Here is an 18800-nt window from a genome sequence, read left to right on the forward strand (position 1 = left end):
GACTTACATCAACGATTAGAAAGTCAAGCCAGCACCAGTAGTTGGTGAAGTACTTCTTAAAGCCATACGCGAGCCATTTGAGTGTCATTTCCAGGATAAAGATGTAGGTGAAAATCTTGTCCGCAAACTCCAGCACGGTCTTGGCCACTTTTCTCTGTTCAATGTAAATGTCTTCAAATGCCTGTCACCAGAGCAGAAAGGACAGAGGTGAAGTTGAGGACAAAAGTGTGCTTGCTTGTGTGTGTGCGTCTGTGTGTGATAAAAGTTAATCCAACATACTAGCATTTTACGTGACAGCATCTGTAAGCTAAATGTGCACAGCTGATGTCCGATGACCCCACGTTCGTGCTAGAGCTGCTGGGCTGTCTAGTGCCTTTGACATTAATGAGCACAGACAGAGAAGTGACGAGGAAAACACTGGCTAACATGTCACTGAGTCTCAACTGCCTTCTACATGCCCTCCATCAGCTGGGGAAGAATTACAGTACTAACAATCCTCCAACTCAAACTGTGATGGGACCCTTTTTAAAGTAGGAATTATTTAACTCTAGTTTAACTCTTGTCCAGCTTTATATTCCAGTATAATTAAGTAAGGAATAAAGCATGACTGGGAGTGCTGGTAATAAAAGAAATTAAGTGAGAAATGTGTGAGTACTGGTAACAGCCTGAATTCGATAAAAATGTATTTTATTAATGAATGATGTCATGTTTAACCATTTAGAGTTTAACATCCTGACCTTCTCAGCATAAAAAGAAAAAAAACATCATTATAAAAGCAAAAGCAGAAATGGAAAAATAAAATGTAAACACAAAGTCTGTTTTCCTGTAGACTCTCATGTAGGGGAAATCCACACTGACACTGGAGACTCCTTCCATAAATGTTAAAAGAATGTGTCTTTACAGGAAACTTCAGTATATCAGCATAATTTGGTGTTAATTTTAAAATATGTATCTATATTTTTATTATATATTATTCTATTATAATATAGAAAGATAAAGCCAATTTCGGGGGGCTCATTCATTGCTCATTCATTCTACTATTACCATAAACTTCAAACACTTTTGTGACACTTACCTACAAAATATCCTTGTTAATAACTCACTCATATAAACCTACGATTTGCGTTACAGCCAAAAGTCTAGTCAGAGCTGCTGTTAATAATCATGCATTCCTGTCTATATATGCAAATTAAGATGTCTGGTATCATCTTTACTAGGGAGTAGATTTGTGGCAAAAAAAAAAAAACAGGGCTTATGCAGAAATTATACATGGGAAACGAGTGAGATCTGCATGTCTTATCACTGCAAAACATTCAAAACGACCTGAACCATATTATGAACCATGTCCAAATTGGTGCACAATACAGTGAGTCATTAAGAAAGTCAGCACTAAGCATCTGTTGCAATTTGCTTACCCACTGGTTTTAGCAAAGTTGGCTATTTCCACCCCACCACCCCTTTTTTTCCGCTTACTTCGCTTTTCATGTGCGATAGTTCAATTCTGTATGAAAGAGCAGCTGTTTGCTGAGGAGGTGTGGGTAAATGCCACCAAAATACCAGGCAGTCTTGTTCACCTGGCACCCAGGCCCTCAGACAGGCCAGTGGCATTAGCCTCTCTTTGTGAGTCACTCACTAACAAAAGGCACTCCTGTGCAGTTAAGAAGGTTCTGCACAGTACGAAAGTTAAAGGTTTTGCAACCTTACATTGTAGCGTGAGCTTTTTTTTCCTGCTCTGACATTTGTTGACTCCTTCATGTGGCACTCTTAAGAAAGGCAGCTGTTGGTGGTTAAAGAAAATGCGTGTCTTATAGATCAGTTGGTTCATGGCAATGCTTTCAACGTGATCTTTGCTTTACAGTGAAACACTTTCCCGGAATTGTCAAGTTCTCTGGAATCTTCTCGCAGATCAACCATTTCCTTCACGTGTAAAGATCTTCAGAAGATATTATTCCTCAGCATCGCTAGCAGCCTGCGGCATCTGTAAGAACTGATCAGCATCAGCTGAGCCGTTTTTTTCTTCGCCTTATCATAGCTTTCTTAGGAAGATGCCTGATCCTGGATATTAACCACCAGACAGGAAGTCGGACTCCTCTGGTCGAAGTAGCAGAGAACTTTGTCAAGTTTGTAGGCATGGAGAATGGGGAATTGTGGTGGCCTTAATTGATGCTGATAAAATATAAGAGTTCCTATTGATATTTCATATAAGAAGACTAGATAAGCTGTATACGATTCTTGCTTTCTTAACTCCTAAATGGTGTGAAATTACTAAATGTTTAGTTTTTCACTGGCTCTGCTCAGAAACATCTCCATGATCTTAAATTAAAAATATTTGAGCAAATCCATTACTCACTCACTCATCGTCTATACCGCTTTATCCTGTATTCAGGGTTGCAGGGGTCCTGGAGGCTATCCCAGGAGGCTTAGGGTACGCCGCACCCTGGACAGAGTGCCAATCCATCACAGGGCACACACACTTGCACACACTATGGGCCACAGTTAACCTAACCTACATGTCTTTGGATGGTGAGAGGAAAACGGAGTGGAAAACCACCAAGCACAGGGAGAACATGTAAACTCCATGCAAACAGAGAATCGAACCTGTACGGGAAACGAACCCAGCCCGTGGAGGTGCAAGGCGACAGTGCTAACTACTAACCACTAAGTCACTGTGTCGCCGCCAAATGTTGGTGTAATTGTGGGGACATTATTAGAACCATATTTTCCCAGCCTCACATGACAATTTAAGTAAACAGCTTTTCCGGAATAAACCTTAAGCTGAACATTGCATCTATTGAGTTGTGTTATAAGTGTAATATTTTGGGTTACATTTAATGTAATGTATGAGTTTTGTGTTGGCGGTGCTCAAGCTCACCAGAGCGCCACTGCTCAGCAGGATCATGAAGATGATGAATGATTCGAACCAGCTGTGCTCCACTATCTGATAGCTGGTCTTCCTGAGCCGCCACCACACCTTGCCCAGACCTGCACTGGTGTCAATTTCACAGCACTGGAAATGACGGATGCACACTAGCGAGGGAAAAGAGCAGAAAACAACAGTCACACACAGGGTTTTAAAAAACGAGTATGTACAGTCTCAAAAGCAAATTAAACGGTAGTATTGTTACAAACTGAGCAATTCTAAGCTGCCTTAAATATAAGTACATATCTTCAGTAAACGCATGCTCATCGAATCAATCAGTGATACATGGCTGTTATGTGACATGAACCCAAGCAGCATCAATGACTCTTTAAAAGCCTTCCATCTATAACAATAGGTCGCAAACATAAAATCACATTTCAGCCTCCCCTGGGCGTCGAAGTGTCTCCATTACCGGCATTTGAGCTTCTCCAAATTAACTTATTGCCTGTAAACTTAATAACAGGATTATGGTAGCAGGGGCTTCTCAATTCAATTTGTACTGATGCTCCAGCTCTCTGTAGGAAGTCTTAGACATTTTAGCACCCCTGCATCATCATTTGTCAAGCAATTAACAGCTATCACAGTAGAAATCACACAGCTCAATGACTATGGCAAGCACTGGGAGTTACTCAGACTGATCTGATCTGGCAGTGAACATGCTAAGGACACGGAGTACTAGTACAGTACTTTACAGAGAGCTTTTTATGACACCTCATGTGGCAGATAATTATCTGTTTTCTCTTTACTTATCTTGACAATACACACACCAATTAAATGAGTTTGTCCTTGTAAAATGTTTCTCTTCTGTTCTTGGTTCTGCTTACACACCTTGCTCAATTTCCTCTTTAATTCAAGCCTAGGTTGTGGGTTCCCCTTGGGCCACCAGGGTGTCTCTGGCCCCTCTGCAGGGCCTCTAGAGGTGTGCTATGGTGTCTGGGACCATCACCTTGTCAATGGTTTCTTTGGCTACTGAGGGTTGCGAGGTGGGACCTCCATGGATTGGACTTGTTTGTTTAGCACATCCCATGGGTGCCTAATCGGATTGGGATCCAGGGAGTTTGAGGCCGGGTCAGGGGGTTGGTCTTTTTTCTGCTGGGCCACGTGCATGGCCAGCAGTGGTGCACTGGGTAATCAGGAGCCTTTCCAGCATTAAAAATTTTATGAATGGGTCCCCTTGGGCATGGGTGAGCCTTGGGTGCCCATGATCCTGTCACCAGTCTAATGGTGTATAATCGATAATCAATCTTACTTAATTAATCTGCCGATGGAGTTAATTTAATCATTGTATATAACCTGCACTCCATGCATTTGTATTCAATTTAAGCCTCCCTTAAACAAGCAGGTTAAATACACTTTGCGGAAAATGATGTGGTGTTGAGTTGAGCTGTTTTAGAATATACTGTGGACATTTTGCACGATATGTATCAATATGCAGTAGACATCTATCTACACCTGCTTACTGAAGGCCAATGTTATTTTTTAATCCATTATAATAGCCTATCTTGGTTGGCACCATCTGAAAGGCAGTCCAGTTACTTTGTGTTGACCCCCATTTTCTCCCGACTTGGTCATTTGTCTATTTCCATCCTCTCTAATATCCCATGGCTGCTACCACCTGTGGACGGTGAATACTATCCTAAGCGTGTCTTTCTTTGATGACATGTGAACCGCAAAAAGCATCACTTTTAAACTAATACTGATGTTACATACCATGGCATCCAAGCACACAGCTAGTATAATTGTCCATCTTATTATAAACAAGCTCACAAATGTCCATGATTGAGTATTGTCGTCAATTATACTCTCCTGGACTCCAGGCCGTGAGTTGCCATGGCACTGTCGAGATTCATACCCAGGACCTCCCGTCAACTTGGAGATCTGTTGCACCACAAGACCAATTCATTCATATTTATATATTTTTAAATATTTTACCGTATTCACCTTTAAATAGAATTCTCATGACAGTGGCTTAATGCCAGCGAACGGAAAAACCTCTGAATGACTCTGCGTTTCAGTTCATGTAATAAGGTTATATATTTATATAAGCATTATTTTACAGTAATCTGCCCTTTATTGATTACCATATATACAAAAATAAGCCCAGGGTTTCTTAAAGTCATGTACTGACAGCTGATTGGTCGAGCTTCAGTACATCTGATGTGATTGGTCGATCAATGAGTTTGAAATTAAATATGCAGCATCAGTCATCACATTACCTGGGTGTGTTTCAATCCTGACAGACATTTTTAGATCTTTGCTGATACAGGATACATTATTTAATGCCCTGTAGACCTTTTAAAAGTCAGTTTATTGTTTAATGTCTTATATTAAATAGCCTTTGAAGGTGAAGCCAAAGACACATCCTCCTGCCAAACCTAACTGAACAATCTCTGGCAACGTAGAAGGGCTTGTAAAGATTAATGTTCACGCCGTGATTATTGTGAAATACCAAATAGGCTTGATGATCTGCATGATTTTATCACAGTAAACACTGTCTTTCTGGCATTATAAAAATCTACTTACCATCAGGGAGACAATTTTCAGGGTCCATGTCCTCCTCTGCCATCTCGGAGTATTCATCTTCCGCCTCTCCAGGCTTTCGGAGGTCAATTGTGCTGCCCTCGGATAGGCTGATGTCGTCACTCTGAAAGCCAAGTGAACCAATCAGTCTGCTGATTGCTTCTGTAACACTTCTAAATTATGGTTCTTATAAGACACTTGGGCTGAGAGGTAAAAACACAAGTGATGTCTGACAAGCTCTGGCTTCACTCTTATTATTTTATTCACAGAGTTAAATATTCTGCTGCATCTCTTAACAAGCAGTTTTACTAAAAAGCGCAAGAGTGGGCGACATTTAAACTCAGAGCCTATACATCAACAGGGTGTTCTGTACAACATCGTTCTGGGCTTCTACTCCATGATTTTGTATGTATATGTAATTTTGACATATAAATCAGTGTATAATTACGAATTACAAATGTGTAATTAAGTGAATGAAGCATGTGTGAGTGACATTTTAAAAAAAGATAATTAAGATGAGCAGTTGGTAAAATTACATCTTAGATTGTATTCTAAATGCATGTAGTTTCTTGGGATGTCATGACCTAAACACCACTGTGGAAATCCTTTTGAGGGGTTTAAGGTCTGGGTAGGAAAAGCAGGATGCGAGAAAGCTATTTAAGAGAATTAGAAGTTAGGCAGAGAGCAACAAACCAGCATAATCCATTGTTATACAACAGTTACTTTAATTGGACAAGAGGCATTCCAGGAGTGCTGATGTACAGCATAACAGCACTGGGGCTTATGCGGAAGGATATGTGTTGGCAGAGCCAAATAGGTAATTAAATAAACAATGTTGATAATAATTTCTGTTTGTACGAGCCTACGACTATATCACAGCTGTGCTGATTTTATGTACACCAGCACTGAAAAAAAAAAAAAGCCTGGACTTTACCAAGACAGTAAAAGTCTAAACGGACTAATTAATCAAGGAGGAGACACCGATCAAGTGAATCAACAGAATGGTGCTGTACACAATACATAATGGGGTAAACCTGTCAGTCTGGTAATAAAAGGCCGAGATCAGGTTTGTAACGTCTGTCATATAAGTCCACTTGGAACTTGGTGAAAAGAATAATAATTAATGTCTATACAGTATTACACAGTAATATGCATTTTCCCTAGTCTCAAGTTTCCAGCGAAGATCTGATAACATTCTGGGTCAAGGGCAGATACATTTCAAGATCATTATGCAAAGAAATGTAATTCTATTCAAACACAAGTCAGACAGTACAGCTTCATCAACCCTACAAAAGATTTAACAGATTAAATTCAATGGCAAATACGAAGAGAAAGTTACATTAACACTGGGCCAGCATGCGTTCTGACTAATTCTGCTGAAGCTGCCTTTGTTTCAAGCACTTTATGTCAGCATGGGATATGCATTTGCCACATCCTCTTGTAAGCACAGCGGCTGCATTTATTTCACTGTGTACAGGATTGATATTTCACACGGAGTCTGGAGACAGCACATGGTGGTGATATTTATTTGGGCTGGGGGTAGAGCATGTTCATTTGCACCTTTGGGATCTTCTCAACCATCGATTTGACCCCCTCGGCCGTACAGTATGTATCTCTCGGCCGTATCTCTACCTTCCCAAACAGGCTGTTGTGTGGCAGTGTGGTAATGCTGATGAGTGTCTGATGAAACCTAATACACCCCGTTGCCCTCCCTTGTTTGTGAGACCCAGTGGGTGCCTTTTTTTTCCCCTGGCCTCTTCGGCGCAATAAAAAAAGCTGACACCATGTCAACACGGCTAGACAATACAGCTTGACATGGAAGGTGAAGAATTTCTGTTATACAAGCCTAATTACAAGAAGGAAGTAAATGCATCTCAGGATCATATGTGACTTCTTAATGTAGCAACACTTTAAAGCAAAATGCATGGAGTACAAACTAATCATCGCTGTAGAGGAATTTATTGCAATACATGAGAATAAATAAATTTAATGCAGAGTTTCTCCTACTGTAGTGCTAAGCTCCTAACAAGGCTGCTACATAAATACGTACATATATGAGAAGGGACGGTGTCAGTTTGGAAAGAGGGCAGAAAGAGGAGGAAGGATAAAATGAGGAGACTGGGCAGCTGTGGAAATGATGTGCATCCTTCCTGACACGAGGCTGCTGTGTCTTGGTTTCGCATTAAAGCAGAGGGAAATGTGGCGTGGCAGTGCATCGGAACAGTGGAGGAGGTGAGAATAAGCTTGAATCCTCACCAACCAAATGGGAGCAGGAAATTATGCATTGTCACCACAGTACAAGATCATCAGAATAACCCAGACATGTTAAATAAATAATCGCTGCTTCTGTACTTTACATGTAAAAAGCAAGATAGCAAGCAATGACTGTTGCACGTAATGTTTATTGTTAATTTTTTTTTTTTTTTTTTAGAAAGTCATGCAATACAGGCTATAAACAACATCTGTTTCTCTGAGTAATAGCTGTTTATCTCTATAAGCAATCCGGAACAACTTATGAGTTTCTCCACGACTCTGGGATCCTGACACAGCATTCTGGGGATTGCGAGGTTCTTTGAAGAACCACTGAGAGGAGCTTAGACATCAGTGCATCTCCCAGTGCACTCACCTGCCCACACAGGCCACAGGCTCCGTCCTTAAACAATAAACTGAAGCCTTCACAGAGCCAACCCTTTATTCAAACGACAGACACGCACAGTGGAGGCTCTGAGGATCAGTTTTCCATTCACCATAGAGTGAGAGACAAATGAAAACTCTCCCATTGTAGGATTTAATGTGATTGAATTGTAATTGAACACGGTTGCAGCATGTTCTCAATGGAATGATGATAATACAGCCTAGCGCACAGCGATATCCCTGATCGTCGTACGTACATACAGCATTTCATAAGGTCTTTAGTGTAGGTCAGTGTGAGTGAAGTCATTGGTATGGCGTGTGGGAATACAGGACCTTCCACGCGTCCAGGAGCAACCGCCAGTTAATGGCCCTCTCTCAATGGCAGGGCATGTATGTTTGGAATTCAAGTACCGACCGACCGAGTTTCACATTCCAGCACCGGTGACCACCACAAAAGCCCTATAAATATCAGTGCTGGGGTGCGTGGGCCCAAAGCATGCCATTCAACACTGGAGCCAAGTGAAATCAGACCTATAGACAGCCAGTCTCTCGTCCGTGGTGGATCAGGGTTTTTGAAGGTACACTTACAGATGTTTACTGCTAGGGATGAGTGAAAACAACAAGAAAACATGGCAGCAGCCAACGAAAAGAGACACTTAATTCTGATTTACCATGACCTGGAAGACATTTATCAGAGGATTACAGTATAGTTTATAAAACATTAACTGATGCAAAATGTAAAAAATGTCACAGGGAGACTGAGAGACTATAAAGTACTAAAAAACATCAATAATGCAATCAAATCAGACGGTGCCATCGGGTTATTCGAAACTACAGCCGTTCTTAAGAGTGTACATCATTGTGGTCAGTCTTATAGTCAGCAAATGCAGTATAGGACATATCCATTGTGCATTATGCTTGTTTACGGAAAACACTTTTGATCCAGTTTGCTGAAGCATTTAGTGATGGCGCCACGGTACGTCTAGCACAGTACCACTTTGCAGCCTACCTTTGTGGCTAATGTAACTTTCCTGCTTTGATTCTACAGAAAGCATAATGCAAACTGAAAGTCTAAAAACTTCGACTGTAGGAAACACGAGCCCACTCATACCGGCCTCGCACGCAGTTCCGTCTTTGCGCTTCATATCTCGCATATTAAACGTATTATTTTATCTGCATGCTTTTTCTTTACTTTAAAGTCTATGCACTTTCTTGAAGAACATGCTGATCCTTAAAGTATGTTATTATATACTTAATTGTTTATAAAGATTAGATAAAACAGTAAGAAATAATACGAGGGCAAAGTATTTATAATTGTAACAACAATTAAATAAAAATGATTCTGTGTGTACAGTCTGTGTATTGTGGAATATAGAGTCCACCTGTGCAAGTAGGAATTTTAACGAAGGTCTACATATGTGTGGTATGGCTGTGGCTATGTGTTGTGTCTACAGGGGCTCAGTCTTGCTATGACTGGTTGGTCTTGATGTATTAGAAAAGGTTATGAGGGGTCGCTGATGTAAATAAGTGATGAGTGGTGCCTGGACGGAATCAATTCGATCAAAGGTTTCTTATTGATACAGTATACTATAGTATACATTTTGGCTTACTTTGCCATTTTTAAAGATTAAAACTGTGGCTTGCTGCACGTTAAAACCGTGCAGTCATTGCATTTCCACAGAGTAACGTACACAGCTCACTATTTGCATTGTGCACTCTAAATCTACCTTGCTGCTATTACATGGAAAAAAAACTGATATCTTTAATGCATGCACTTTAATTCCATACACAAATGGAATTAAAATATCGATAACATATACTGAAACAACAACACGAATTCAAAGAACATGGAAAAGAGAGATGGTGGATTATACGAACAGGAACCCCCCCGCTTCAAATCGAGACTTAAGTGCATCACGGCTCATTTTATTCGCTTTACTAATGTGTGATGCTGGTGAGAACAACTCTCGTGTATTAGTCAAAATAACCTAATAATCAGACAAACAAACAGACAATCACACCTGATCCAGCTCATAACGTATTTCTTTAAACCCACACAACAACAACAACAACAACAAAAACCACGAATATCTAAATAAATGCTGTTGGGTTTTAAATGGCACGGCCGATTCTAGGAATGTTCCTCTTTATATTGTGAGAAGGTCACACCGAATAAACACAGACAAAAGAAGAAATACTGATGCCTTATGACTCAGCTGCTGTTTATGACCATGCAGACAAACTCCCCCCCCCCCTCCCCAAGGATAGATTTAAATCATGTTCATATGAATTATTATTATTTTTTTCTTGGCCTTTTGCTTCACCTTTTTGACAATGCGAGCTCCAATTAAACATTATTTAGTTGTTTTATTTTAGGAATGAATTAAACAAAATAGTTATTTGGGTGTAAAGGTTATCAGGTCAAAATAGGGATTGAAATGCCTTTCTATAGCATACTGTATTAACAGAAGCACTGAAAACACTTTTACGGTTTATAGTTTGCATACAGCATGTCTGAGACACACAATTCTGATTGTAACGATTTCAGTCCAGTGTTAGAAGCTTCAACAGAATGTACAGTAGTTCAGGTGTGTGAGCTGTGTCTCTCTTCGTCATGCTCTGATGTTATGAGCAGACACTATCTTCTTCCCCATAATTATTAACATTAAACTGTCAGATGAATATGGAAAAAAAATAATTGATGGTGATACTCCTCCTATGCAGTGCACTCATTATGATGCCCAGTGTTATTTAATTCAGCATCTGGGGACCAATTTGAGCTTGTTTTGCACATACTTTGCACTTTATATATATATTATACTGTATGTATATATATATATATATATATATATATATATATAATGTTAACGATTATTTTATGGATCTACATAAAACTAAGGTTAAGACTAATTGTTTAAGTATATAGCAATAAATGTTGTGATTTTCTTTTTTTTATAAGAATAGAAAAGTATATATATATATATATATATACATATATATATATATATATATATATATATATATATAATATGTTTATGTATACTGTATATGGGGGGGTCATCATTTATTAGTGTAACAACAATATGTAGTAATATTCTTATTTCATCTGTTGGATGCACGTTTTTTTTGTTCATTCACATAACAAACCATTGTTGTTCAAATCTCATTTCTGGTTTCATTTCTCATACCTGATAATGTGATTATTTGTGACAAATTAAAGGAATAATCGCATGGCTCGTGGCTCTGTTATGTTGTTTGGGTTCACAAAAAAAAACATTACCACAAATTAATATCAATAACTAGTCAATAACTAATCAATTCTTTTCTGGCTCCTGATGCCGCTGAATGGACTGACTAAGGATCAGAACAAAGTTGGTGGAAATAGATCCCTATGTAAACCATGAGAGTTTCTGAAAGCTTAATAATATCCCAGAGAATGCACTTGCTGCAGTAACACCAGTTTATGCAAGTCTTAAACTATAGCCTCTATTAATAACCTTATTTTAAAGAAAAAACACAAGCAAAACTAAGGGAATCAGAAAGGGCTCTAATGCTCTTATTAATGTTTCTTTCAAAACACTTACCCCTACTTGACTCTACAGTTATAGAAAGTCAATTATTTATAATCACACTATTTTGAGACACCCAGATGAGGATGGGTTTCCTTTTATTTCTGGTTTCTTCCTCATGTTGTCTTCCCTGTTGCCTCGGGCTTACCCGTTGGGCATCAATTTCAATCTATATCTGAAATTCTATAAAGCTGCTTTGTGCACTATATAATGTGCTACATAAATAAAAACTGAATGGAGTGGCCTCTTCCAGGATGAGCGCCATTTTCCGCTCCATCCACAGAGCATGAGGGCTCACTGAATGATTTTTATGAGAACGAAAATGCCATAAATCATACGCTCCCGCCTCCCGACACTATGGGAGATGTAGACAGTGCTCTCTTACGTCATCAAAACACCAACTGAGAAAATATCGTTTGAAAAAAACATGGTGTTCATAACTCAACAACAATAAAACTATAAAAAAAAACAATAAAAGACTTTTCGACTGTGCTGTGGGCTTTATCTTACGTTTTTTCTTTAATTCGTCACCTGTCTGGAAATTTGTTATACGTGCTAATGCGTGAGAGTGAATAGTGGCATTTTCCATCTTGTCATGCGTGTCCCTAGTGGTTCTAACAAGAGAGGGAGAGGCAGAGAGAGGGATAGAGGACAGAGATGCAAGCTTATTGCAGGATGGAATGTTTTGAACCTTTATTCCCAAGGCTACCATGGTGTGTTAGTTAGTTCGGGGATACCGAAAAGGCAAGGGGAACATTATTTGATTGTACAGCGCCAGAAAAAAAAAACGAAGATGGGACCAACAGACCACAGTTATTGAGAGGACAGAGCAGTGGAGGAGACTGGGGGGGTGCAGGTGCACTAAAAGATAAAAGAGATGGAGGGTGTGGAGGACAAGTAAACGAAAAGATAAAAGATGTAGAGGGAGACAGAATGAGGCAGAACAGGTGTACAGAAAGATTAAAGTGAGAGAACAAACATCAGCTGGCTCAGAAACATGTCTAGTCAGGTGTGCAGGAGCAGCACGGTCACGTGCCAGAGCCGGGGAGGGTGGCCTAGATTACACTGCCTCTCCGGTCAAGAACGGCTTTCTGTACGATCAGCAAAATGCAGTGCTGTTACTGGCTGTTCTCGATAATGTTTCTTAGATGGCATGCATATGTAGAGCCTCTATTGTGGGATATGTAGATTTCTCCATAGAGTGTATTGCACAGATTGCACAAGATTACCATGGTCAAAAAGAATAAATATCCAAATGCCAAAAGAACATCCAGAAGATTTGTGTTTATAGATCTAAGCGTGTTTTTTATTTTTTCAAAAACTGTTAATTTTATTAAGTGTTAATTAAATTATTTGACACGTTAAAATAACCCTAGCAGTATGGCATTGTGCAGTTGATCCACTCAAGAATGGGCATGGAAACTATTCGAGTTTGACTTTTTGAACCTGAATACAGATAGATTTCACTTACAATACAAATACATGTGCATATGCATGGAAGGCAGAGTTATCTGGATACATTCCTATTCATTTGCATATAATTGCACTAAGATGACCACTTGAAACTGCTTCAGGGTAAAATCGCTGCTGTTTGTTCTCTTTCAAAAACAGGGCAAACTGATGTTCAGTGTTTGGGCTGGCGGACTATATTCAGAAAAGGGTAGCTTTTCCCCCCTTCTTTACAGAAAATGTCACACTGCTGTCTTTTATGCACCAAAAGGAGGCTTAAATTGCATTTGCCATGTGGAAATGCATCTGCTGAAAAGAGTGTCATTACAGCGACTGTCTGAGTTGTCTGGACATACAATAAAGCTCCACCAAAGAGGGATTTTTGAACTTCACATATACAATAATGTGTTTCTTTTAATAAAATATGCTCCAGTCATCGTTTTTTAAATAACCAGAATGTTTAGTATAGAGTTCAGAAATCCCCAATGCAGAGGTGATGCAAGTTTTTCTACCGGTCATTCAATTATAATATGTCTTCTTCTTTGTCTTTCGGCTGTTCCCTTTCAGGGGTCGCCATAGCGAATCATCTGCCTCCATCTAACCCTATCCTCTGCATCCTCTTCTCTCACACCAACTAACTTTATGTCTCCTCTCACTGCATCCATAAATCTCCTCTTTGGTCTTCCTCTAGACCTCCTGCCTGGCAGATCCAACCTCAGCATCCTTCTACCGATATATTCACAATCTGGCCTCTCTGACTTTATCTCCAAAACATCTAACGTGGGTTGTCCCTCTGATAAACTCATTCTTAATCCTATCCATCCTTGTCACTCCCAAAGAGAACCTCAACATCTTCAGCTCTGCTACCTCCAACTCTGCCTCCTGTCTTTTCTTCAGCGCCACTGTCTCTAAGCCGTAGAGCATTGCTGGTCTCACCACTGTCCTGTACACCTTTCCTTTCATTCTCGCTGATACTCTTTTATCGCACAACACACCTGACACTTTTCTCCACCCATTCCAACCTGCCTGTACCCGCCTCTTCACCTCCTTTCCACACTCTCCGTTGCTCTGGACCGTTGACCCCAAGTACTTAAAATCCTGCACCTTCTTTACCTCTGCTCCCTGTAGCCTCACCGATCCTCCTGGGTCACTCTCATTTACACACATGTATTCCGTCTTGCTGCGGCTAACCTTCATTCCTCTGCTTTCCAGAGCATACCTCCACCTCTCCAAATTTTCCTCCACCTGTTCCTTGCTCTCGCTACAGAGCACAATGTCATCTGCAAACATCATAGTCCATGGGGACTCCTGTCTTACCTCATCTGTCATCCTGTCCATCACCAGAGCAAACAAAAAGGGGCTTAGAGCCGATCCTTGATGCAGACCCACCTCCACCTTAAACTCTTCTGTCACACCTACAGCACATCTTACCACTGTCTTACAGCTCTCATACATGTCCTGCACCACTCTAACATACTTTTCTGCCACTCCAGACTTCCTCATACAATACCACAGCTCCTCTCTTGGCACCCTGTCATACGCTTTCTCTAAATCTAAAAAGACACAATGCAACTCCCTGTTACCTTCTCTGTACTTCTCCGCCAGCATCCTCAAAGCAAATACTGCATCTGATGTACTCTTTCTAGGCATAAAACCATATTGCTGCTCACAAATGCTCACCTCTGCCCTTAACCTAGCTTCCACTACTCTTTCCCACAGCTTCATTGTCTGGCTCATTAACTTTATACCTCTATAATTGCCACAGCTTTGCACATCTCCCTTGTTCTTAAAAATTGGCACCAATACACTTCTCCTCCATTCCTCTGGAGTCCTCTCACTCTCCAAGATCTTGTTAAACAAACTTGTCAAAAACTCTACTGCCACCTCTCCTAAGCACTTCCATACCTCCACAGGTATGTCATCAGGACCAACAGCCTTTCCACTCTTCATCCTCTTCAACGCCCTTCTCACCTCACTTCTACCAATATTTGCTACTTCCTGTTCCACAACAGTCACCTCTTCTACTCTTTGTTCCCTTTCATTTTCCTCATTCATCAACTCCTTAAAGTACTCCTTCCATCTTCCCATCACCCTCCTGGCATTCAATTATAATATGTAACGACAGGATTTGCTGTTTATAGGGAACTAATTAATGATGCTGTGAGAATGATGTTTTGCAGGTAAATCGTGTTTTATTAATTATAAAACACATAAAATGATTTTTGGGACTGTAAAGGTACAAGATAAATAATGCATATAAAATCCTCATGTTTTGCCCAAACAACAGGAAATGCGTGCGCAAAATCATCTGTTTGTCATCTTTCAATTGAATTAATTAATAAATAATAATAATAAAACACTGCATAGAGTTCAAATGCTTTAAGGGAACTTTCACATCAAACATCTACAATAAGAAAAAAGTGAATTCAACCATGATTGTTGGTTGTTCAAGTCAAACCGGGACTTTTGCTTATGCAGAATAACAGACCACAGTTATACACAGTACATTTATTTCTCACTATAATTCCCTGCTACACTAACACACTTATCCCAGTGTTTCACTAGTGCTTGGATACCATCAGAACATCGGGGCCATGATCGGACATGTCTGGAACCTTTGCCCCCTAGGAACTCCGTTAATGGCCCAAACATGTGGAAATGGCTTGGAGTAAGGTCAGGACTGCACAGGGGATATGGCAATAACTCCCAGCTGAGTCCCTATAATGTACAAGTGGTGTTTGTGAGTGATTGTGCGTACACTTCCCACAGACGGATGTATCTCTTCCACAATTCGTTGACAAGTTATCCATCGATTTTCAAGGATGTTTTCGCTGAATGTTCAGAAGAACTTCAGTGGGCTTCGAGCCACCTCAGCCGGGACATCATTCCCTGATGTACGTTCTGTAAAGAACGTTTGCACTATTGCAATTTTTTACTGCAGCTTAGAGTCTCATCACCATACTGTCCTTAAAGGTTTGACTTATTTATTCACGAGAAATTAATGAATATAGTAACTTCAATAATCACTCTTCACAACCGTGGTGAGCAAAAAAAACCTCAATGCACAAAACATCAGACTTTGTGATAAGTAGGCCACAAAAGCAGACTGAGGTTCCACTCAGATTCTGGTTCTTGACGGGCGATTACAGTTGGTGTCCTGAGCATTCTGAAAGTCTTTCCAGTTCGCCAAAAGGTTGCAAAAAGTAAAAATATGAGTTTCTGTAACTTTCCTGGTAGATTGAACCAAACAAGCCCTATTCCTCTAACCTCTCTCATTACCAATCTGTTTCCACCTACTGTACAGTATACAACTGTGACTCAATGTTTTTTTTTTTTTTTTTTTACACCATTTTCTTTAAACTCTTAAGACTGTTGTGTATTTATCCCCGGAGATCTGCATTACCCCAAATGCTCCAACCAGCCCATCTGGTACCAGCACTCATGCCAAGATCAAAGCCACAGAGGTCACACTATACAGTACACATCAAATAGAATACTGTTGTCCATGTATCCGCAAGTACATGTAGTGACTTTATTAAAGAGTTTATTTTCTGCTTTTACTTGCTAACATCTAAAATGCCAGTTTACTTATTAGCATATCTGCAGGTTAGAGTTCACTGTACAGTATATATGTGTGTGTGTGTGTGTGTGTGTGTGTGTGTGTGTGTGTGAGAGAGAGAGAGAGAGAGAGACTGAGAACTCAGCTCTCTTAGTGTACAGTCATGTAATTCTAAGTGTCGCTATGCGAGGTGTGGGTAGATCAGTGGTTTCTGTCTTTTTTTTTTTCTCTCTTTGGACTTGCTGATTCTCAAAGCAACATGACCCTTTTGGAAGAGAGCAGCCCTGCAAGGGCATCTGCTTACGTAACCAGACACATGGGGGTGTGCATGAAGGAAGACCCCAAGCACACCAGCAGCACAGCTTTTCCATCACACACACGCACAGACACACCAACATGCCGAACACTGGCGAGCTCAAGCAAGGGCCAGGCATGTGCCAGGGGCAGCCAGGGGCCAGTGATCTGCTGATAACTATATAAAAAGAGAGTCGGTTTGTTATCTGACCCCTGGAGAACTGCTTTATACCTCTCAAGTTCAATGGCTTGCAATTTACAGACCCAATCAGATGTGTGTGTGTGTGTGTGTGTTTCAGGGCGTATCGCTTGCATCAATTAGCATTTGATACTTCACCATCTACCAGCAAAACAATGTGGTTTAAAATAGAGTCTGATGTTAATTTAGATTTGCAACATGAAACAGTTTTAATGGCGCTGCAGAACGCGTGTTTCAGGAGATAAATCCGCTCCAATCATTTCATAGTCCATTCCAGGTGGGGGGAGAAGATGAGTGAGGGAGAGGCTCTGGACCAAATAAATTGACAAATAATTCTTTCCAGCTAGGTAGACTGAAATGAGACAGCTATTTTTTATACTTTCATTTATTTATTTATTTGTTTAGGCGTCAGGAGCATTGTCTGCTTAAAGTAAAATGACTCGGGAGGAGGCAAAAACACAAAATGGGGGGGGCGGGGGTGGAGAAAAATAGCCTTTCTGCGTGGGCGTTCAGAATTGCAGTTCATGTGGAGTGAAAGCTCTTGTCTGCCTGATAGCCACTTATTAGGCTCCCTATGCCTGGCTATCTTTCGCCAGGAAAAGGAGAAAGCCGTGCACTGCCCTGGAGGTACAGAGTGGGCAAGATAGAAAGGAAAAATGGAAAAGGAAAGGAAGCCTAAGCTAAGTTGGCTACGCTGTAGTGAGGCTCTTTGTATTGCAGCAAAGGGGTGATTATGGGTTGAGTTTTAATACATACTTTGTTCCACATCATTGAGGTTTGCGGTCATCTTAATGCTATTTGCTGCTGTTGTGCACGAGCCACATGGTGAAAAGGTGACTAATGAATTACCCTGTTTGGAATTAGGCAGAGTGATGTGGTTAATGCCTCGGCTTATTTTACTGGGCACTTTGAGTATCTTGGTGTGCTTGGATGCTGTACAGTACAGTAAATCAGTGCAGATAATGACGATATACTGAGACGTTGTCAAGCATGTTTTGCATGAAAGTTGAATCAATTGCCATAATTTTAGCATTGTACTGTACTGTACTTGTAATCACTAAACTTTTTTTTTCTGTAAAAAAAAAAAAAAAAGACAATTCATAGATTCCTCAGTACTGAATTATTTCAGATTAAGATTCAGTTATTTGTCACTTGTGCACTATTTGGACAAAAGGATTTGGCCAAACCTGTTAATTATTAAATTCAGGTGTTTCAATCAGGCCTCTTAACCACAATAAAGGGCAATCTTAATGCTTCAGCATATCAATGCTAAGCTTCCAACTTTGTGACAACAGTTCAGGAAAAACCCTTTTCTATTCCAGCATGACTGTTTGTACCCCAGTGCACAAATCAAGACTACTGTACAGTATATACTGTAGACATGGTGTGATAAGTTCAGTGTGGGAGAACTTGACTGGCCCTAACACAGAGCCCTGATCTCAACCCCATCGAGCACCTTTGGGATTAACTGGAACTGAGATTGTGAGACAGGTCTTCTCATCCAACATCAGTGCCTGACCTTATAAGTGCTCTACAGAATGAATGAGCACAGGAATTCTCCCAGAAACACTCCAAAATCTTGTGGACGGCCTTTCAAGAAGAGTGAAAGCTATTATAGCTGCAAAAGGGGACCAACTCCATATTGAAGTACAGTAC

At 40.3% G+C, this 18800-nt stretch overlaps 1 protein-coding gene across 1 annotated transcript in view; it reads right to left on the reverse strand.

Moving 5' to 3' along the window:
- Positions 1 to 18800, reverse strand: part of scn5lab (sodium channel, voltage gated, type V-like, alpha b) — a 125218-nt gene that overhangs the window by 13573 nt on the left and 92845 nt on the right. Inside the window, exons 18-20 of the mRNA XM_053493853.1 lie at positions 5444 to 5564; positions 2873 to 3027; positions 8 to 181 (exon numbers count right to left, since the gene is read on the reverse strand). Of these exons, the coding sequence (XP_053349828.1) occupies positions 8 to 181; positions 2873 to 3027; positions 5444 to 5564 (450 nt within the window). The remainder of the gene's footprint in view (positions 1 to 7; positions 182 to 2872; positions 3028 to 5443; positions 5565 to 18800) is intronic.

This window comes from Clarias gariepinus, chromosome 4 (assembly GCF_024256425.1).
Source record: "Clarias gariepinus isolate MV-2021 ecotype Netherlands chromosome 4, CGAR_prim_01v2, whole genome shotgun sequence".
In the NCBI taxonomy this organism is placed as follows: domain Eukaryota; kingdom Metazoa; phylum Chordata; class Actinopteri; order Siluriformes; family Clariidae; genus Clarias; species Clarias gariepinus.